General features: G+C 43.8%; 1 protein-coding gene across 8 annotated transcripts in view; it reads right to left on the bottom strand.

Moving 5' to 3' along the window:
* Positions 1 to 23214, bottom strand: part of LOC106025956 (steryl-sulfatase-like) — a 210672-nt gene that overhangs the window by 61394 nt on the left and 126064 nt on the right. For all 8 annotated transcript variants that reach the window (XM_063242777.1, XM_063242784.1, XM_063242778.1 and 5 more), the window contains one exon: positions 15596 to 15732. In XM_063242777.1, the coding sequence (XP_063098847.1) occupies positions 15596 to 15732 (137 nt within the window). The remainder of the gene's footprint in view (positions 1 to 15595; positions 15733 to 23214) is intronic.

The following is a 23214-nucleotide window of genomic DNA, read 5'->3' as shown; positions in this document are numbered from 1 at the left end:
TTAACAGGCTACACATTATCTTCCCAGAAACAGTTGTCCATATCACTAAATTAAAGCATATAAAGGGAACATTCATACAGTGGAATTGGAGACAGTTCCGTTCAATGATCCAACAAGAGCTCAGTTATATGGTTTTCGGACCTACACCCTGGAACATACCTGCGGTTATATCCCTTAGTCCACCTTACTATCCTCTCTTTTTTACAGTAACAATTAGACTTTTAGGGTTTTATTACTCCCACGGTTCTTATTACTTTTTTGAAGAGAATAAAAACAAATGTGACTAAGCAAAACAGAGTCAGTTAGAACAGAAGGGTGGGCATAGCACGTGATGCAAAAATAGAATACCAGGTGATCAAAAGTGGTTACCATTGTGCCTCTTGCTATTTTTAAATTGAGTTGTCTATATCATCAGATATAATAGAATTGATCAAAACAGTATGGAACAAAACCAATAAAATCTACACTGAGGACCTTACAGGACTTCAAAAAAAAAGGATGATAGTCAATCCATATTGGGCATCATAGTATATCTTACTGCCTTCAAAGTGATTGCCTCTACCCTCAAACTTGATACTGTCAAACAAAATAGAATATATAATAATCAGACAGAACAAGATGGGGAGAGCAATACTGGGGTTCAAGTCAGGTTAATAGGACAAGAAAAAAGTTACTATAATATGTCCCGTCATTCTTTAATTTAGTTTTCCCTTAATTAAAAATATAAGAGAGAATAGATTAATTTAAAAACAGGGGGGAGATGGAGATAAGAGAGGACCTTGTAATAGAACAATGCAGGACAGAATCGATCAATTCAAGCATCATTGTGTTTCACCACCAGATAATTTAACATAATAGTACTATAGTGCCTCTTTCCTTAAATTATTTGAGTGTAACTTCGCAAAGCAGCACAATTTGTAACAGCCAGATCTTGGAAACAACCTAAGTGTCCATCAACTGAGGAATGGATAAAAAGTTGTGGTATTTCTATGCAATGGAGTATTACTCAGGTATAAAGAATGATCACATTGAGATAGTTATTAATAAATGGATGCAGCTTGAGACCATACTCATAAGTGAAATAAATCAAACTCACATGTATAAATACCAAAGTTTCTCTAGTATAAGAAATGGTAAGAATACATAAAAGTATGTGGTGATCATGATTCTCCATTATATTGTTCTGAAGCCTTATAGTCAGAAAAGAAGAAAGGTAGAAAGCAACTCATAGAGTTTGTTTAAGACACTTTTCATTAGTTGGAATGGTTTTATTCTGGGTTGTTTGATTTTATTGTCTGTGAAGGTATGAACAGCTATTTTGACGAAAACAAGACACTATAATAGCTAGTGCTGATTTAATATCATCTTGTTTTGAAGTCCCACCAAACTGTTGCTCTTCTGTCTCCATTGGTTTTATCATGCTGTATCTTATTGGATTTTATTATATGTGATGTTATGAACAAAATTTTTTATAGACAAGGAGATAATATAGTAACCATGGTTTGTTTTCTGTTAGTTGGTTCTGAATACCCTGTAACATGTTCTTTCTCTTGAACGCCTTTACACTGTCTTGTTATGTTTGATACTATAGTATATGAAGGTACACTCAAATATTTCAAGGAAAGAGACACTATGGTAGCTACTGTTATGTTGGGTTGTCTTGTGGTGAAACACTATGTTGCTTAAATTGTTCTGTTCTGACCTGTGTTGTTATGTCCTCTTTTATCTTAATCTTTTTTTACAAACAAAAAAAAAATAAAGACTATATTAAAATTGTCTTTAAGAAATTAAAAAAAACCATAAAAATAAAAAAAAAAAATCTGCACTCTAATAAAAAACACCCAAAGTATATGAGCACAGAATTTTTAGGAGAAGAATACAATCATGAACTACAAGGCATAGAATTTAAACTCCACGAATAACAGAAGGGAGAATTTCAACAATAAACATTTCTTACCTGACAAGCACAAAATAGATTAATGCAACCCAGGGTCAGTAAGCGTATGAGAAAATTAGCATCCTCATAGATCATGAATGAATGTCTTATTGTTACTGTCCCAGTAGGACAAAGAGTACACTGTTTTAGGTGACATTTAATAAAATTTGAAAATTTAAAGGTTTTTGACATAGCATTTTAATTCAAGTGTATTCTTATTTCAAAATGGTTCCCACAAGTTCACACACCTATACAGAAAAGAATATTCATTACCAGAAAGAGAAAAAAAAATGTCACTGCCCCTCACACAGGAATGGTTAATTTCAGACTATGAGAGATGCAATGACAATTTTAATGTGACAGTCTGAAAATGCCCAAATGTATAGTCAGAAAAGAAGAAAGCTAGAAAACAATACATAGAGTTTGTGTAAGACACTCTTAGAAACACATCACATTTTTCTATTGCTACATGATATTGGCAATAGATAAATGAAATCTGATCAGTAAGTTGTTAGTGATGCTGTCTATTGAGAATGAAGTTATATAGAAACATTCTTTTTCCTTTGATGGTCTGCTGCTTCCTGCTGGCCCTACTATGGACTGTTTCTGCTCTGAGATGCCCTTGTGCCATGCAGTTTTTGTCTTGAAGACAGTCAACTATGGACTGAAACCTCCACAGACTGTAAGCGAAAAAGACACCTCTCCTTAAGCTATAGATGGTGGTTGTTTGTATCTCAGGAATGATGCACAATAGCTAAGAAAATGACATTCTATCTTCCTTTACCTTATCCTCTTTGTTCTGTCCTATTGATCACTTTCTCTTTCATTATCATAATCTTTATTGTACATTTGGATCCTATTACTTTTAGTTTTTTTTTTAACTAAGGAAACAATATGATATTTACAAATGTGAGTTTCATTCATTTCATTTATGAGTATGATCTCAAGTTGCCTCCAGAAGAAGGGAAAAGACTAATATATATATATATATATATATATATATATATATATATATATATTACATAACTATACTACTAACCTTTGTTAGTTCATCCAAACAGTTTATGCTTTTTATGCATAAACCTCCACCTGAACAACAACTAAAATAACGATATGCAATGTATTAATTAGTGTTAATTCCCTATTTTTTGAAGTTCTGTATCATTTCTTTCTTTTTTTATTTAAAGAAAGACAAAATAAAATAGAAAAAGGGCAGAAATAGTACATACGTTCAAAGAAAAGAAACAGATAGTAATAAATCACTAGCTGATGTATACATATTGTCCCCCTATAAATAGTTGTTCAAGGTACACAAGCGGAACATATAAATGGGATTTCAACCGGGAGACTGCAAACAGTTCTGTTCAACTCTCCAACAAAATCTAAGTACTATGGCTATCAATCCTATATACTTAGACATGTACGCGTTTATCCATATCTTCATTTATGTTGAGACCTAACACAAGTTATGAGATTAAAATCCTTTTGAACAAAGATTAATAATATTCCTGGATTTTACATCATAACACTTGGAATCAGGATTGGGTCCTGCAATGCCACTTTCTTTCCTTCAAAGTTTTTGTTCATTTCATCACATGTCATCAGATCAGTTCTCATAAACTGTTTATAGGTTTTACGTAAGCATGAGTCTTAACATGTATTTCTATCCTTTCTATATTAAAGGGAGAAAAATAACAAAGCAGGACAGAACTACTTTCTATTTTTTTTTTCTGTTTTGCATTTTTAAAATTACAAAAAAAGAAAATCACATTCTATTTTCTCTCTTGAAGGAAGAAAGGAAGATCAACTTAGATCAAACAATATTCCAGGAATAATGATGCATACGTGCTATTTGAGGAAGCTAAAATTTGAAAGCACACAGTAAACTCCCAAACAGCATACCACGACTTATTTCCTGAAGTTTACCGTGTAGCTGTTGTTTCTGATAATTTTTAAATGGAAACCGAACTCAGGGCACGTTGTGCTTGCCAGGCAGGCACTATGATGCTTAGCTGTATCCTGGCTCTGTTCTCACTATTTTTATACTATCTCTTTAGCAGACCTATTTGACATTCGTGGAAGAAGAAGAATCTTGCATACACGGTTCTGTATCAGTGATTGCTTTATGTATACAATATACATCACGTTCTAGACACCTTCCTGAACTTGCAAAGGCTCATTCTGCATCTTGCAATCAGCTGAACTGTGGTCTTCTTCAACGGGAACTATCATGTGACACTTTTCCTGCTTACACAGAAAACTTGCTCAAGAAGATCAGCCCTGGCAAAAGTCTTGGGGAAACCCCTGTTTGTCTGCAGGTTGATTCCATGATTGTCTTTGCAATTAAGGTATATAAAGTGATAGGAGGATCCAGTGATTAAGCTCAATGGCTCAACTGCTTGCCTGGTAAGTGCAAGGTTTTGAGTTCAACCTCAAAAAACAAAACAAAACCAACAAAAAATGATAGGATGAGAGGTCCCATTTCATCTGAGGCTGACATAAGCTGCTATTCCAAGTCTATAACAAGATTTGATAGTCTAGATAGGCTAAAAAAAAGTCCTCTTTTTTTAAAAAAAATTAAAAAGCAAAACAGAAAAAGGGATAGAAATGATAGGTAATTAAAAAAATCTAGTAGGAAACTAACACTAGTTAATATTGCATTTTTTTTTATCTTAGAAGTATTTGTTCATGCTACAAGATCTAGGATCAAAACATGATCAAACAATCAAACAATGACAGCACAAAACTGTGAATTTCCCAAAGTAGAAACTGTTAGAAAAAAGTAAACAGCAGTTTCCACTTTGGGAAATGCACATGACACTTAAATTATTGAGTTAAGTAGATTACACAAACTATTTTTTTTTTCTTTTTTGTCTTTTGAGACGGGGTCTCCCCATGCAGTTCAGGCTGGCCTTGAGCTCACTGTGTAGCTCAGGCTGGTCTCAAACTTACAAATGATTGTCCTGCCTCAGCTTCCTGAGTGCTGAGATTACAGGCGTGCGCCATCCACAAACTCATTTTTTAAGAATGTGACTGAAGGAAAGATTAGAAAAAAGATTCAGTACAGAATTATTCCACGGAAACACATACACAGACTTTGGACAACTCCTAAAGGAGTTTCCCATGGGGAAAAGCACCAGTAATGCAAATAAAGTCCAATTTGCTGCTCAACGTGAATTCTGACAGCTCTGTCCTACAAGCCTTAGGGTTTAAAAATGAAACATGTAGGTTGAGTATTTAAACACAGCTTGTGTGCTAAAACGCAAAATACCGATTGCCATGTCCAATCTAACATAGCTCACTCTCGCCTCCAAGGCCCACCCCCTAACAGCTTAATCCGTACTCTGTCACGAAGGCCTGATCTGTCCTTAGCCACCACCTTGAAATGCCACCTTTATATTTCCATGAGCTTAATTTTTCTGGACTTCCTGTTCTGTTCCAGAACTCTGGGTTGGAGCCGGTACCACCCGCCTTTCTTTATCTATGTTAGCTGGAACTCTGCAGAGTTCATATTATAACCAAGTAAAATTAAAAGCACACCAGGAATCCCAGCAGGCTGGGAGGTTGAGGTGGGAGGGTTACAAATTCAAAGCCAGCTTAGGCAGCTGCACAATTTAGTAAGACCTTGTCTTGAAGAAATAAATGGCTGTGGTCACACTCAGTGCTAAACCCTGGATTCAATCTCCAGAATCCAACAAGAGGAAGAAAAAGCACCTTTGAGAGTTCACACCACCACTGCCAACACTCTGAACAGCCAAGCTCACAGGACAACTTCCCTGTAACACAATGGCTTCCCTGTACTTTGACCTTGTGACTGCCAGGAACTCAGGTCCTGCCCCTCATCTTCACAGGCAGGCCACTACATTGGTATTTGGCATTTCCTCCAGATCTCTAATCCATCTCCTCCCAAGATACCAGCTGCCCTCTCCCACCATCGGCCACACCGTTCACATTCTGGGTGATGGTGTTCACTCCATGTCTTCTGTCCTGTCATCTTGGAAGACCCTCCCCCTGGCAAAACAAGTATCACTGAGCATTTTGGTTATTACACGTCTTGCCCAGTATTGAGCTAAAAGTCACATAATTCCACGTAGGTTTGGATATCACAGCTCAAACTCGTACTGAAATTTAATACAAAGGTAGAATATTATTAAGCGGGGTGGACACTAAGCCTCACTCTATTTGGGTGCAAGGAGGACCTTTGGAAGGTAAGGAAGGTTCAGTACAGGTGTAGGCATAGGTCCTGACCCAGTGGGACCATGGCTTATGTTATGGTTTGTATCCAGATGTTCCCCCAAGCCTTATGCACTCACAGGGGAAGCTTTTCAGAGCTGGGTGATTAGAAGCTGTGTGATAACGAAATAGATGTGGCCTCATTATGGGAGTGGCTAATGGACGCCTCACCCTGGATATGGGTGGCACCAACCAGCAGGCTTAGAGCTGGATGGAGGCTTCCTGTCTCCTGCCAGTCCTGCGGTGGACTGTTTCTTCTCTTCAATGGTGGCTTGCCATGCAGCCTCATCTTGCAGCCAATCAACTAGGGATTGAAATTTCTGCAAATGGTGAGCTCCAGTAAACATTTCCTCCTTCTATTTTTTTTTTTTTTTTTTTTTAGTGGATATTGGGGATTTTGTCCTAGCAATGAGAAAAGCAATTAAAACAAAACAAGGAGAGAGACCTGAATTGGGAGGTCTTGTCACCGTGAGATGTTCTACAGTATCTTCAGACAGTGCGAAGAGTCCATTCAAGCAAGAAGAACTCTCCAGCTGCACCCGCCCCAGCTCCAAATTCCCAGATTTTTATGCAATGAGCCATAAATAAACCTTCCTTCCTGATAAATGAACCTGTGCCATTCAATCATAGCCAGAGAAGGCAGTAGATTAAGATACAGGACTGATTCCAACACTTGGTTTAAGTTCTCCAAGCCAAGCTAAGCTCAGACATAGTCAAATAAACTATCCCTTCACACCAAGTACTCCCCCATCTTAATGACCCCCAACTTCTCAAATATCACTCACCATGGAATCCACTGGAAACCTAAAAAAGGTAAAAGTTGCCTTCCTCTCCATCCCTGTCTGCCTCCTCCTGTTGACTCTGAAGTTCTCTTTGGTTTTCATTCTTCTCTCCTGAAGGACTTTGGCTGCTGAATTCCAGTCAACCGTTACTTCTCTGAGTCTCTACTGTCTTTCTTTTTAGCTACTCCTGAAGTTTTCCTGGGGGGATCTTCCCTTAAACCCTTCTCCCAGATATTCTGTGCTCAGTAGGAACCGGAAATGAACAGGTTATTTTCACATTTTGGAAAAGGTCTCAGTGATCAAAAATAAGCATGTTTAAGAAACTCAAGTCAGAGAAGCCACGCACCAAACCCCACAGGAAATCCACAGCCTTCTTGTGCTTCGACATTCTGGGTCAAACAACGCAATGCCAAAGGAGAGAAGATACTGATTTTTAAGGTCCCTCCTGCTTGCAAAGAAGAGAGACATGCAGGTTCACCTTTAAGCTTTAGCCTGGATGGAGAGGTGGACAAATGGTGGATCACAAGATGTGCAGCTGCCTGAAATAATTTCTGAGAGTGATCTTATCCCCCACACGACTGGGCCGTCATCTACACATACATACCAGCCTCATTTACGACTGTGTTCCTAGCGGGTTCTTATAAACATCAAACATCCGTGCCCCAGGACTTCACCTTTAGAAATCATGTATTGAGCACATACTATCAATCTGGGCTCTCGTGTCATGGAAGTGGATGTTTTCTCCATAAACTAAACCAAAGCAATATGGCAAAAGATGGAGAGGTGATTCACTGCACTTGGGTTGTTATGTTCCCACAGCTTGCGACTCTCATCGGACCATCCTGAAAAAGGTTTCATTTTGGAGCGGATCATCCAGCAGAACCGCGTCCAAGATGTTAAGCCCCAGTTAGAATTCAGCAGTAAAGGGTGTGGTCGAAATATAACGGAAAAATGTAAAATTTTAAAGACATCTGTTACTATAAAAGACACCTTGCCATGAATGCCTCTCAGAATCCTCCTCCTGGTTTCCAACACACTCACCCCATCGTCCCGGCCACTTTCACAGCCATTGTGGAATCCTCTTTCCTGAGGGTCTTTTGCTGTGCCATTGTGGCTGCCTCCAAGAGAGGTCCTGAATGGATCCAAAATGCTTCCTGAGGGATCACTGTGACTTTGGGGAACAGCCACGAGTCCCATGGTGCCAGATGGAGAGAATAATGAGAAAGACATGCCATCATGCCTTCGAGAGTCTGCGTTGCTGGGGGCCAGCCCTCTGCCGCAGTGTCCAGGATTATTTTGAGCAGATGACACTCAGGAAAGAGAACTAGAAACAGCTCGGAAAGTAGCAAGGACAACGAGATAAATGTGTCAGATGTGAGAAGAATTTGAGGGAAATTCCTGTCCTTGTATCTTTTACTGGATCACATTTTTTAAAAAAATGGATCGGGTTTAATTTCTTCTTTAACTTCACCTCTAACCCATTGGGTGTACACGAGGTTCTTATTTATTTTTTTAAGAAAACGAAACAGATGAGATCAGGTGCGTTCAGGGTTGGATGGCCGTGCAACCACTGTGGAGGTCAGTCTGGAAATTTCTCAAAAAGCTGGGACTGGAAGTCCCCTTTGTTCCAGCTATTCCACTTCTAGGCATATTCCAAGAAGAACTGAAAGCATCATACCACAGTGATATATGTGCACCCGTGTTGATAGCAGCACAATTTGTAATAGGCAGATCTTGGAAACAATCTAAGTGTCCATCAACTGAGGAATGGATAAAAAAGTTGTGGTATTTTCATACAATGGAGTACTACTCAGCTATAAAGAAGGATCACATTGAAATATTTACTAATAAATGGGCGCAGCTTGAGACCATACTCACAAGTGAAATAAATCAAACTCACATGTATAAATGCGGAATAGTTTCCATAGTGTAAGAAATGGTAAGAGTACATAAAAGTATGTGGTAATCATGATTCCCCATTACATTGCTTTGAAGCCTTATAATTTTTCCATTCATTAGTTGGAATGGTTTTATTCTGGGTTGTATGGTTTTATTGTCTGTGATGGTATGAACAGCTATTCTTAAGAAAATAAGACATTATAATAGCTAGTGCTGATTTAATATCTTGTTTTGAAGTGCCACCAAACTTATGTTCTTCTGTCTTGATCAGTTTTATCATGTTGTTTGTCATTGGATTTTATTATATGTGATAGTAGAAACAAAATTTTTATGGAGAAGGAGATGATAGAGTAACCACTGTTCATTTTCTGTTAGTTGGTTCTGAATACCCTGTAATACTTTCATTCTCTTAAATGGTTTTATACTGTCTTATTATGTTTGATATTACAGTATATGAATGCATACTCAAATATTTCAAGGAAAGAGACACTATGGTAGCTACTGTTATGTTGGGTTGTCTTGTGGTGATACACTATGTTGCTTAAATTGTTCTGTTCTGACCTGTTTTGTTATGTCGTCTTTTATCTTAATCTTTTTTGTAAAAAAAAAATAATATAGGTAAAAATAAATAATTAAAACAATAAAAAAGCACAACAGAAAAAAGGGTAGAGATGATACAGAATTTTTTTAAAAAATTGACAGTAAGAAATCGTCACTAGTTAATACATTACGCATGGTTATCTTAGAAGAAATTGTTCAAATTACAAAATCAACGCATAAAAATGAACAAGTGAGAGCTAGTGTAAAAAATAAATAATAATAATAATGAAAAACTGAAAGAGTATTAAGATCCAAAATGTACGATAGATATTGTCATAATGAAGGGGAAAGAAAGTGCTCAAAAGGACAGAACAACTAGCATAGGTGAGAGCAGACAAGAGAGAAAGGAAAAAAATATACTTATGTTGGTAAACAGTCTGGATGTATGTACGTATATGTGTGATAGATAGAAAACTATACTGCTAATCTCAGTTCAGCTAAAAGAACAGTTCGTGCTGTCGTTGTTTGATTGATTACTTCTGTGCCTAGATTTTATAACGTGCACACTACTTTTAAGAAAACAACATGCAATATATTCATAAATGTTAATCCCCTACTTTTTTTGAAATTCGTATCATTTCTATCCTTCTTTTCTGTTTTGCTTTTTAAAACAAAATTTTAAAAAGAGCTCAAAAACAAAAAAATGGAAACAGTCACCAAATTTGTTGACCAGGTGTTGTACATTTTGGGGGTGTCTATGGTCTTGCCACTATCCTGATGTCCTGTGAATGAGTTCCTTCCAGGTTTTCTCCACCCCCAAGCCAGGCTGTGTGTGTAGACACACCAGCCCCGCTGAGATGCACACTTTTAATCTGGTATCAGGCACAACAGGAGTTGAGCCCATCCCATCTCCCAGCTCTTCTTTCACAAGAGCACCCCTTACTTTAGTCCTTTATTGATTCTGCACCCAGAGATGTTGGCTCTGTCCAGATGTTATGAGGGGGCAGCCAGAGAGAAGAGAAGAATCAAAGAGGAGAAATTGAGCCAGCCTTTGTATGGGGCTGCACTACGGACCCTGAGCTACTCAACACCAAATGCAGGAAGATCCCTGGATGCTCCTCAGCTTGAGGCTGCTTCTTAACATTTCCTTCCCACCTAAAGGGAAAGACTCCTTGTTCTTATCAGAAGGGGAGAATCTCATGAATACCATCGGACCCAATCCCCAGCAGGGGTAGATGTGCATCTTTGTTTTTGCGTTTACTTTTTAAGTCTCTACTTGCATTTCTCTGCCTGAGAACACAGAGCTTGCTGGTCTAATCCTGAGCAAGGGCTGAGGTCTGAGTACCCTTCGAGGCTCTATTAACACTAACGGGGCTGGAGAGGAACACGGATTGAGTGCAAATTCCATCTCAGGCACTAGGCGTGGGGTGCCACAGGTTGCCCAGGAGAAAGCACCAGAAAGACCTGTGCACCCCACGTGCTTTGCTCACCCCTGTGGCCACTCAGACAGGCCCATGGCCAGTGTCATGCCCTGTCCCCTGCGGCCAGAACGCACACCCCAAGAGTGCAGGGTGCACCTTGGAAAATGAGGCCATTTTGCATTCATTTCCTCCCAGTCCTCAGCTGCTTCCAAATGAAGCAGGATCGGAAAATCAGATTTCGTGATAAAGCCAGCCCTGACTCTGCTAGGATTCCAGGGACCCCACAGCGCATGTGTGCGGGCCATTGCCCTGAGGAGGAAGCAGTGTGTGGTCACCTGCTTCTCCTCTTTGTTTCTTCCCTCCCCTCCCCTCCCCTTCCCTTCCCTTCCCTCCCCTCCCCTTCCCTTCCCTTCCCTTCTGTCCCCTCCCCTCCCCTCCCTTCCCCTTTTCCTTCCTTCCTTTCTTTTCTTTCTTTCTTTTCCTTTCTCTTTGTTTCTTTCCTTTCCTTCCATTTCTTTCTTTCTCTTTTAAACTTTATTTTTTTTTTTTTTATTTTAAAGAGAATAAAGACTAACAGAATAAATTCAATCAAAGCAAAACAGGAAAGTCGCACGGGAACTTCCCAACAGGCCAATCACAAGTCAGCCATGACTACAGGATGCCTTGTGTTATCTTCACAATACTTGTCCATACCATCATGGTAAAATTGAATAAAACGAAAGAGAGTAAAACCAATCAAAACAAATTGAAATAAAACAAGACAATAAATCAGAACAAAGCTACATGGCGAGAACACAATTGGATTTCAAAAACAAGACAGAAGGGAATGCCACGTATGTGTTATATTGCATACTGTCATCCTCCCAAGAGAGGCTCAGACTATCAGCCTTAGGTCTGCAAAGTCAATCAAACAATGTAAGCCTGTCCTCCTTCTGTGAGTCAGCAGAAGCCATGCTGCGTCTGGGAGGAATACAATAGGAAGCCAGTTCACCCTTCCCATGAGCCGACTGGTGCATGGGCTGAGAATCAAGGGGACCCCTCTCCTCACTCCCTACCCTGGAAGCAACCCTTTGGTCCTGTTTCTTTCAAAGCTGCTCATGAATGCTCTCTGGCTCCACCCTAGACCACTGCTCACTTCCTGCCCTGAGTTTTCTAACATGTTCTGGGACAATATTACATCGCTTTGTAGCTGCTATGTTTCCCACAGCCAACAACCTTATCCCCACTCTATCCAGAACCCCAAGAAGCATTAAGCATGCAGCAGGTATGCAGTGGCCATGATTCATGAAGGAACTGGCTCTTTCCCAGGAGTTCGTTGTTGACCACATAAAGCTACTGACTGGCCTCCTTGATGCTGTGGGAAGAGGAGGACAAGGGTGATGTGGATTCCAGGCTGTGGGTCTCCATTTATCACCTGCTTGCTCATGCATTATGGAGCCAGGACTGGGCGCAGGTGGACCACACTGAGCCTCCCCTGTAGCATGGGCTGGGTAAGATGACTTCCTGCTATGTGGACCATGGGGCCCAAAAGCGAGGTCACTCATGCAGCCCCCAGGGCCAGACACCATGACCCCAGAAAACATGCTCACCTCTCTGCTAGTCTGCAAGCCGATCGCAGCCCTAAGGTTTTAGAGACAGGTCCCATTTGCAAAAGGAGCTCTTTGTGAAGTCAGCCTTCCTTCAGCTACCAAACAACTCCACGTAAGGTGACCACATGTCACAGAATAAAGCCACAAACGCTAGGAGTGTGTTGGAATAGGCTTTGCCACGCACAGGGAAACCCACCCGGGGAAGGTTCTCATCGCAGGCCCTAACACATTTTGGAAGAACAAAGGAACACAGAAAAAGAAAGAGGCTTGGACTGTAAGAAGGGCGGCGTGGGGGTAGAAGAGGATCCCAGTGTGTTTGATATACGTGGAAATCCTCCAGAATGAAACTCACCAGTTTCTATAACTCATAGGAAGTCGTTTAAAAATGGAGAAAAACTCTTTTTGAAAGAAAACACTGAATACCTGAGAAGGACCCTCTGTAGCTACTGCTTCTGTCCGGTTTCCTTTGGCATGGAAAAGGTTTGTTTTTATGGAACCATGGCTGATCCCAGGTTTATGTTACTGGAAGGTAACTCGGGATGCCACAGTCCGCTCTTTGTTGCTAATCACGAAAGGTGTTCGGAAAAAGTCAAATCAAATCAAATAATGCTACTGAAAACACTCAGATGAATGGGGTTTATAAAACAGCAAAAATTTCCAGTGAAATTAATGGAATGGCTTGGGGAAAGGATTTTATCTTTTGGGAAAGGGAAAGGAAATGAAGAGAAGGGAGGGGAAGGGAGAGGAAGGAAAGCGGAGGGGAGAGGAGGGGAGGGAAGGGGAGGGGAGGAGAGGGGAGGGGAGGAGAGGGGAGGGGAGGGCAGGGGAGGGGAGGGGAGGGCAGGGGAGGGCAGGGGAGGAGAGGGGAGGGCAGGGGAGGGCAGGGGAGGAGAGGGGAGGGGAGGAGAGGGAAGGAGAGGGCAGGGGAGGGGAGGGGAGGGGAGGGCAGGGCAGGGGAGGAGAGCGGAGGGCAGGGCAGGGGAGGAGAGGGGAGGGGAGGGCAGGGGAGGAGAGGGGAGGGGAGGGCAGGGGAGGGGAGGGGAGGGCAGGGGAGGGCAGGGGAGGAGAGGGGAGGGCAGGGGAGGGCAGGGGAGGGGAGGGGAGGGGAGGAGAGGGGATGGGAGGGGAGGGGAGGGGAGAGGAGGGGAGGGAAGGGGAGGGGAGGAGAGGGGAGGGGAGGAGAGGGGAGGGGAGGGGAGGGCAGGGGAGGGCAGGGGAGGAGAGGGGAGGGGAGGAGAGGGAAGGAGAGGGCAGGGGAGGGGAGGGGAGGGGAGGGCAGGGCAGGGGAGGAGAGGGGAGGGGAGGGCAGGGGAGGAGAGGGGAGGGGAGGGGAGGGCAGGGGAGGAGAGGGGAGGGGAGGGCAGGGGAGGGCAGGGGAGGAGAGGGGAGGGGAGGGGAGGGCAGGGGAGGAGAGGGGATGGGAGGGGAGGGGAGGAGAGGGGAGGGGAGGAGAGGGAAGGAGAGGGCATGGGAGGGGAGGGGAGGGGAAGGGGAGGAGAGGGGAGGAGAGGGGAGGGGAAGGGAGGGCACAGGAGGAGAGGGGAGGGGAGGGGAGGGGAGGGGAGGGCAGGGGAAGACAGGGGAGGGAAGGGGAGGGGAGGGGAGGACAGGGGAGGGCAAGGGAGGGGAGGGGAAGGGAGGACAGGGGAGGGGAGGGGAAGGGAAGGGGAGGGGAGCGAAGGGGAGGCCAGGCACAACAAGAAAAGGAAAGGAAAATAAAGAAAAGGAAAGGGAAGGGAAGGATAAAAGGGAAGCCTTAATGGATGGAGGGCAGAAGGAAGGAAGGGCGGTCACGTACAAATTCACATAAATATAACATCTGGATCCCACATCCATCTCAAAGACCCCACATCGATCTCAAAGACTGAAAAATACTCTCCAAATATCCTAGAGAGCAAACCAGTGGCACACAACACTGCGAGATAAACTTCTGGATGCATGAGAACAGGTCTATGTACTCTGATAATTAAAAGTTAGTAAGCACAACAACGTCACTGCGCACGTGCTATCCACAGCTCACTGACACGAGAAACTCTGTCACTCACTTCAGAGACGCAACATCCTGCTGAGTCACAGGGTCAAATGAGCTTCTGATCATGCCACCAAGGTGTGCATAATGTAGACCGATTTCCACATGAGATTTTAGAAAGGTAAATCACAAGGAAGCCAGTGTGCAAAACAGCTCAGAGCGCTGGGCAGAGATTTTACAGACTCTGACAGAGAGAGCTCTGCTTTTTTTTTTTTTTTCCTGCTTAGCGCTCATGTTTTGTGCTCACTGTTGGGATCTTAGGGCATTGTGCACGGCTGGAGCAGAAGGTTAGAACCAGCTCATTCTCAATTCTTCATGTCAAGATGACAGACAAAAGACCAGGGGTTAAAGCTGTCACCAGAGGAGTTCCCAGAGAGACAGATAAACAATAGGTTGGAGCTCCGAGTAGGGTCTGGTCTTATTTCTTACAAAGGTGAGTGCTCCTTGATTTAAAAGAGAACACAACACAGTACAGCCAGCCACGGGGGTCTACACCTGTAATATAAGCTACTTGGGAGGCCGAGGCAGGAGGATCTCAAGATCATGACTGACAAGGGTAATTGAGAAAGACTCTTTTAAAAACACACAAACTAGGGATATCACTGTGTGACAGAGGGCTTGCCTAGCGTGCACAAAGCCCCCGGCTTTTGCCCTCGGACTTGAGATATTTAGTTGTGCAAAACAAACAGAAATATAGTAATGATGTCAGGTAAGTATGAAAAGCATCTGGGGAAGGGGGGTGCAGGGGGTTAAACCCAGGAAGTTTTCATTAAACTCTGCCCCAGCCCTCTTTTATTTCATTTCATTATCTTTATTCGGAGACAGGTTCTTGTTAAGCCACTAAATGGCCTGGGGTGGCCTCAAACTTGAGATCCTCCTGCCTCAGCCTCCCTGGATCCTTTCCCTACTCATCTCTGGGATCATACATGGACCAGCCCATGCCAGAACCACGAGGTCGCCATGGCAACCACGGATGCACACACAGGATGCAGGATGCTCTCTGCATTGTGTTTACCTCTCTGGATTCCCGTTTCTCTGGTTACCACTTTCAAAAAGCAAACGTTAATACACTTGTTTCCTAGAAAGACTCCAGGAAGCCAGGGAGAATTCTTAAAGAGGGGGTGGAAGGCGGCCACTTTCTAGGAAATCGCGGGCATCACACCTACCTATACTCCAGTCCATCTCCTCCACAGCGTCCCCGTAAAGGCCATGGCGACTTTTGCCGGCAAAGTCCTTGGAAGAGAAGAGGGCCGTGTGCACTTGGAGATAAGACACGAAAAGGAGGAAGGGTCTCTCAGTATTCCTGCAGAAACGACAAGAAAGAAAAAACGACGGGTCAGTGCAATAAAAAGCTTCTACCCGCCATGCCGATCATGCATGATGTGCTGTGAAAACTCTCAAAATACTGAGGCTTAAGCGGCTGACGCGGGATCTTTCTTTGCAGCAGAGTAAATCTGTATGAAGTGACTTACTGGGGCACGGGATGCCTGTGTGCTTCCCAGAGCGAGCACTGGCAGCTCCTGGAGATGCACACAGGAAAGCCCACGCCAGCCCCTTCCCCATGGCCAGGCCCTTCTGCTCTCACTCTGATCCTGGCCGGCTCTTGGCTCCGCTCTCACTGTGGATCTACTCCCATGCTCCAGGTCTCCTGTGTCATCACACACAGTGCAATGGTCAGCTTTGTACTTGCTGCCACATGATACCTGACACCAGCAGCATGAGGAATAGAGGGTTAACTTGGCTCAGAGGTTTGCAGAAATTTATTCCCTGCTCTGCTCTGTGGGCTCCAGGGGACAAACATCACGATGGAAGCAAATGGCAAAGGACAGATGCTTACCCCCATGGCAGCTAGGATGCAGAGAGAGACAGACACACAGAGTGACAGAGAGAGACAGACAGAGATACAGAGACAAACAGAGACAGAGAGACAGACAAAGACACAGAGACAGACAGGGGCAAAGACAGAGACACAGAGAAAGACCAAAAGAGAGACAGAGAAAGTGAGAGATAGAGATAGAGAGGGAGACAGAGACACAGAAGGAGACAAATACAGAGAGAGACAGAGAGAGATACACAGAGAGAGACACAGACAAAAACAGAGAGAGACAGACAGAGAGAGAAACAGATACAAAGACAGAGAGACAGAGAGAGATAGAGACAGAGACACAGAAAGACAGAGGCAAACAGAGGCAGAGAGAGACAGAGATAGACTAAAAGAGAGACAGAGAAAGAGAGATTGAGAGGGAGACAGAGACACAGAAGGAGACACAGAGAGATACAGAGATAGACAGAGAAACATAGACAAAAACAGAGAGAGACAAAAGAGAAACAGAGACTGAGAGAGACAGAGACAGAAAGACAGAGATAGAGACCAAAAGAGAGAGACAGAGAAAGACAGACAGAGAGAGATAGAGGCAGAGACAGAGAGAAACAGAGGAGCCAGGGACAAGAATACGCCCTTCCAGGTCATAACCCAAGGTCCCACCTCTTCCATTCAAGCCCAGCTCCATGGCACTGTCAGCCACGACCTCATAAATAGGTGAATCCACCAATTTGTGGAGTGACCCATGATCCAATCAATTCCCAAAAGCCCCATCTACAAACTCACGAGGCTTTGGGGAGGCACATTAGTCCTAAACCGTAGCACAGCATTCTGACAAACCCCACCCCAATGTCAGCACTCATATACACGTTTCATGATGCAATGCGACACATTTACTACTTCCTAACATCAGCAGCACATTTACAGGTCTAGGCCCAGGACCCGATCTTCATTCTGCCAAATGCTTAATTCTTCCTCTGCCTGGCACACATCTTTTCATAAATCAGCTCTTTCATGTCTAAGAGGCATTTTCTCTCTGCCCAGGCAGCTGTAAGAGGGCTAAGTGTTAGGGGGCTTTAATTTTCAATTGAATACCTGAGACCTGTTCCAGGCATGGGTTGTAGAAGGTGCTCAACAACATTGCCAAATGAAGAAGTGGGTGGATGAGTGGGTGGATGGAAGGATGGGTGGGTGGATGGATGGATGGATGCATGGATGGGTGGGTGGATGGATGGATGGATGGGTGAATGAATGGATGGGTGGGTGGATGGATGGATGGATGGATGGATGGATGGATTGATGGATGGAAGGATGGGTGGGTGGATGGATGGATGGATGCATGGATGGATGGATGGGTGGGTGGATGGATGGATGGATGGATGGATGGATGGATGGGTGAATGAATGGATGGGTGGGTGGATGGATGGATGGATGGATGGATTGATGGATGGAAGGATGGGTGGGTGGATGGATGGATGCATGGATGGATGGATGGGTGGGTGGATGGATGGATGGATGGATGGATGGGTGAATGAATGGATGGGTGGGTGGATGGATGGATGGATGGATGGGTGAATGAATGGATGGGTGGGTGGATGGATGGATGGATGGATGGGTGAATGGATGGATGGGTGGGTGGATGGGTGGGTGGGTGGACAGGTGGATGGATGGATGGATAGGTGGATGGATGCATGTATGAATGGATGGGTGGATGGGTGGATAGATGGATGGATGGGTAGATGGGTGGATGGGTGGATGCATGAATGGATGGATGGATGGATGGATGATGGATGGATGGACGGACTGGATGGATGGGTGGATAGCTGGCTGCCTGGCTGGCTAGCTGGATGGATAAAAGAATGGATGGATAGATGGATGGTTGCATGGGTGAATGGATGGATGAGCGGATAGATGGATGGGCTGGTGAATGGATGGTTAGATCGATGGATGCATGGATGGATGGATGGGTAGATGGATGGATATGTGGATAGGTGGATGTATGGGTGGATGGATGGATGGATGGATGGATAGATTGGTGGATGGGTGGATGGGTGGATGGATGGATGGATGGATGGATGGATGGATAGATGGGTGGATGGGTGGATGGATGGATGGATGGATGGATGGATGGATTGGTGGATGGGTGGATGAATGGAAGGATAGATGGATGTGTGGATGGATGGGTGGATGCATGGATAGATGCATGGATACATGGATGGATGGATGGGTGGATGGATGGATAGATGGATGGATACATGGATGGGTGGATGGATGGATGGATGGATGGATGGATGGATAGATTGGTGGATGAATGGATGGATAGACGGATGTGTGAATGGATGGGTGGATGGATGGATAGATGGATGGATACATGGATGGATGGATGGGTGGATGGATGGATATGTGGATAGGTGGATGTATGGGTGGATGGATGGATGGATGGATGGATGGATGGATAGATTGGTGGATGGGTGGATGGGTGGATGGATGGATGGATGGATGGATGGATGGATGGATAGATTGGTGGATGGGTGGATGGATGGATGGATGGATGGATTGGTGGATGGGTGGATGAATGGAAGGATAGATGGATGTGTGGATGGATGGGTGGATGCATGAATAGATGCATGGATACATGGATGGATGGATGGGTGGATGGATGGATAGATGGATGGATACATGGATGAATGGATGGATGGATGGATGGATGGATGGATGGATGGATTGGTGGATGAATGGATGGATAGACGGATGTGTGAATGGATGGGTGGATGGATGGATAGATGGATGGATACATGGATGGATGGATGGGTGGATGGATGGATGGGTGGCTGGCTGGCTGGCTGGCTGGCTGACTGGTTCAAAGGATGGAATGATGGATAGGTGGGTGGATAGATGGACAGATGGATGTAATTTCTAATAGAGCTACTTTTCCACTATACAAGAAGTGTTTATGAGCTGTGTACCACACTGGACCATGCACTCATCATTTCCTCTATATGACTGTATTCCCAGTGCCCCCAGCATGGCAATGGTCCAGGGCGAGAGCTATAAATTAAGTACATCTCTATGCTATGATGAAATATTGCATCAGCTTTCTCAGCTCTTGCAGCCCTGCCTGGCAGCCCAGAGACCAGCAGGCACTTAACCACACATCACGGGTCATGCCAGAGTGGCTTCCTGGTGTAGGGGTGACTGCATCCAACATCTACATCTCTTGTCATTGTGAAAGGATCATCTCCTGCATTCAATACCTTTTCCACCCATTAGAGAAATCATGTCATCAACTGAGGTCATTTTGCTTTCATATATATCGGATCAGGTAACTCCTCAGGATAACTGAAAACATTTCCAATTTAAGATTACTTATCATACCTCTAATTTAACCCTGAAAAAGTAAAAGGATGTATACTTTCCTGAGTGTACATGCAGCTTCCTAGCAATGAGACTATGCTATTGCTGCCCATAGAATATCTAAATTCCTCACATTTACTGGGACTAACCCACTCCCTTAGATTGGTTTTGCATTTACGAGCTCCCAGTCCTTTGAAACATGACATAGGCACCAAACACTAAGCCCAGCATTTCTTGTTCTGTGGAAACAAGAGCATCAAATAAGCAAGTCATGGCTAGCTATGTTTGTCTTTTATTGTTTCTCCTCCTGAAGACAACTTTTTAAAAATTTTTACCTGTAGTAACAGAGATTGAGCTCAAGGCTTTTGCACTGAGCTACATCCCTAGATGTTTGCAAAAATACTATGAGACAGGGTCTCGTGAAGTTGGCCAAACTGCACATACTGGGTTCCAACTTGCAATCCTCCTGTCTCAGCCTCCGATTAGTGCTGGGACGACATGTGTGTACCTCGTCAGATGGCTGCCTTTTTAAAACTAACAGCACTAAATGAAAGAATATTGTCACTACTTCAGCTCTAAGAAAATTAGAAGAGAGAAAGCTGTGTCCAAGGGCTCTGCTGGTCATCAGACAAACTCATTCACAAAAAACTTCCCGTCCTCGCACAGAAACAGATCCCAGTGCTTCCAACAGACTTCCGTTTCCCCAAACAAACAAAAACCTCTTTATGCTCCTTCTGAAACAGATCATGCCACACAGGGGTACAGTTTCATTGCAATTTCACACTGGTCTCTCCTGCCTTTTATTTCTGGATTTCTAATACAGGGAAATAGACGAAGGAGTGTAAAAGCCCATCTTTCAAACACCGCACATGGGCGTGGCTAAAAATACTGCAATGGCTGTGGAAGAAGAATCATTCACAGCCTGGTTGGGAACTTCCAGCACTGGGCTCCAGCCCAATGGCAGTTTGAATGCTCTGATTACAGGCAGCAGCTCCCACGTCTAAAACTTTAAAAAACTAGAGGGAAAAAAAAAAGGGTTGAAGGAGAAAGGCAGCCATCAACACGACTGGTGTGACTGTCTTGTGAGAATCCCGGAGGACCTTCTCTGGAAAAGGGCAGACATTCTTGTGTGGTTACTCAAAGGGATCATTCATGGGGCCATTTTTGCGTCACATCTCCAGAAAGCAGAGCACATCCTTTCTGTGTGAGGGAGATGACAGACGCCAGCACTGTATGCATCTGTGCTCTGCGTGTCAAAGTGGAATCATTAAGTTTTAGACAGAAAAGGAAACTGTGCGTGTTTTGCAAAAAAACAAAACAAAACAAAAAAACATGCTACCAAGAAGACCGAGTTTACAGATAGAAATAAAGTCCATTGGGGCATGAGATCGATGCCCAGGAGTCATGAATACTGGGCGTCTCATTCGCACCCGGGGAGTGCCTGCCAGCTCTCTCTTGGGTGAAGATACAGCACCCTTGCAGGGAACAACTCCTGAAAATGTGCTGCACCTGGTGCAGAAGCATGGAACCTTCAGAGGCCACTAGCTTGGGGTCCCTGTGCTAAACAACCAGAAGGCAGCTTGCAGTGCAATCCAGCAGCACACCTGCAGTGGCATCTCAGAAGGAAAGGATTTGCGTTCTATAAAGGCAGGACTTGGAAAATGGCGAAGGCATCAGAGCTCTTGCTTTGTTTGTTTTTGTTTTGCCTTTCACATGTATTAGATGTCCACACACCAGGAAAAAAAAGGAATAGAGGAACCCACAGTTCGGGCAAAGGTATCTGTAATTAGTCCAAGCTGTCTTAATTACCACTCCATACAGCTGCAGAAGCTGAGCTCCAAGACACAGGGACTCATCTTGCAGAGGTCAGAACTGGTTCTGAGAGACAGGTCAATTCCAGAGGCTCACACGAGGCACTGGCATTTGCAAGCATTTCCCATAAGGTGTAAGTGTCTGATCGCATCACATGCACGATTTGCAGACACATACAGTGGCAGACTCACCTCCTGGGGAAAGGCTGGGCACCTTTATTCATGTCCCAGTTGTGGCATGCTATGGATCCCGTGTGGCAAAGGGGAACACCTCTGCATCCCTGTATACTCCCAGCTCTCTATCTCCACAGGTAGTACTTCCTATGCCTAGGTGCAAGGAACTTCAGCTCAAAAACTGGATCTTTCATAAATGGGAAAGGGACCAGGAGATGGAAGGGAAAGAGAGGAAAGGAGGAGAGTAGGGATGCAAAAAGCACTAAGATATGTCTGTGTCCATGAACCAAACCCCTACAGTGAGTGTATCCATTATGGAATGCAAATACATAGTAATTATAAGTAAAGTCTAAAACTACTGGACACATAACTGCACCTGTACAGAACATCCTGCATACTTTTCTCTTTCCCTTGCCATTCTGACCTAAGAAGTAGCCTGTAATAAGAAGTTCTCAGGCATTCGTATACACTCGTATGGTAAGTTATTTTGAGATGATTGGAAGTACTTGGTAGATTGTATGTAAGTTGTACACAAATAATACGCTATTTTTAATAAGGGGCTTAGTATGTGCGGGAGCTCTTGGACTCAGTTTTTCCAGAGCATCCAGGGAAGATGTACTCAATTACTGTGGGCTCAGTGTGGAATGACAGACTTAGTAAAAACATTGTCCCTCCTTAGATAAATAGCTTGTGGGTTCAGGAAGGTTAGAAACAAATGCAGTGTTTTCTCCTGTTATTGGTCAATGTGATGCTTCCACAACACTTCTTAAGGATTTAATGTTCTCTCTCTCTCTCTCTCTCTCTCTCTCTCTCTCTCTCTCTCTCTCTCTCTCATCTTTTTTACTTTTAATTTTTATGATCTTGGGGAACCTAAGCATGCCCTTGATCATGAATAAGGTAGGTCTACCACAGAGCAGCCGCCCAGCCTTCAACTCCTCTGAGTATGCGTGTACATATCCAGCCTGTTGCCTTTTAAATCTTTAACCTGATTGACTTTTCCTCCTATGAAACAAAATCAGTAATCACCCCTATTTCTTTCTGCCTTACCCACACTGATGACACACTTCCAAGCTGCTTTCATTCAAAAGACACACAGTGTCCAATCACCAGTGACCTCTCATGCCCACTAACAAGCACGCAGTCAGGTGAAACCATGACACGCTCAGATGGCAAATGCATTTCACGGAGTCTGCCTCTGCCGAACTGTGACAGCCATCCAACAGGATCAAAGGTCATACTTCTGGATGACACACTGATCAGCTGTCGTAAGTTTCGGGGAACTATGATTAAACAAGTGATGTCTGTAGAAAAGATCATTTACCACCAAACTGCAAAGCATGGAAAACGGTACCACAAGAGACATAATCACTCCTCCTAATACTAATAGTAGCTCTTATTATGAGTATGGCTAGTCCCTCTGTGATTGTGATGTCATAGTGCCTTTCCTTCTGGGGGAAGTCAGGAAGCAATGCTCCTTAAAGTGAAAAGGAAGAGATCTCAGGGAGGAGATGAGATTAAAACCAGACCTCCATGCCATCTCCAAATTTCAGATTTTGTTATCCACAGATACTTTGCTAAAGGACACACTGAAGAAAAACTAGCACCATCCTTTATACAGCTTAGT

The sequence above is a fragment of the Cavia porcellus genome, unplaced genomic scaffold (genome assembly GCF_034190915.1).
Source record: "Cavia porcellus strain 051 isolate PalLab524CR breed Dunkin Hartley unplaced genomic scaffold, mCavPor4.1 scaffold_33, whole genome shotgun sequence".
NCBI classification, from domain to species: domain Eukaryota; kingdom Metazoa; phylum Chordata; class Mammalia; order Rodentia; family Caviidae; genus Cavia; species Cavia porcellus.
This window is presented reverse-complemented; position numbering and strand designations above follow the sequence as displayed.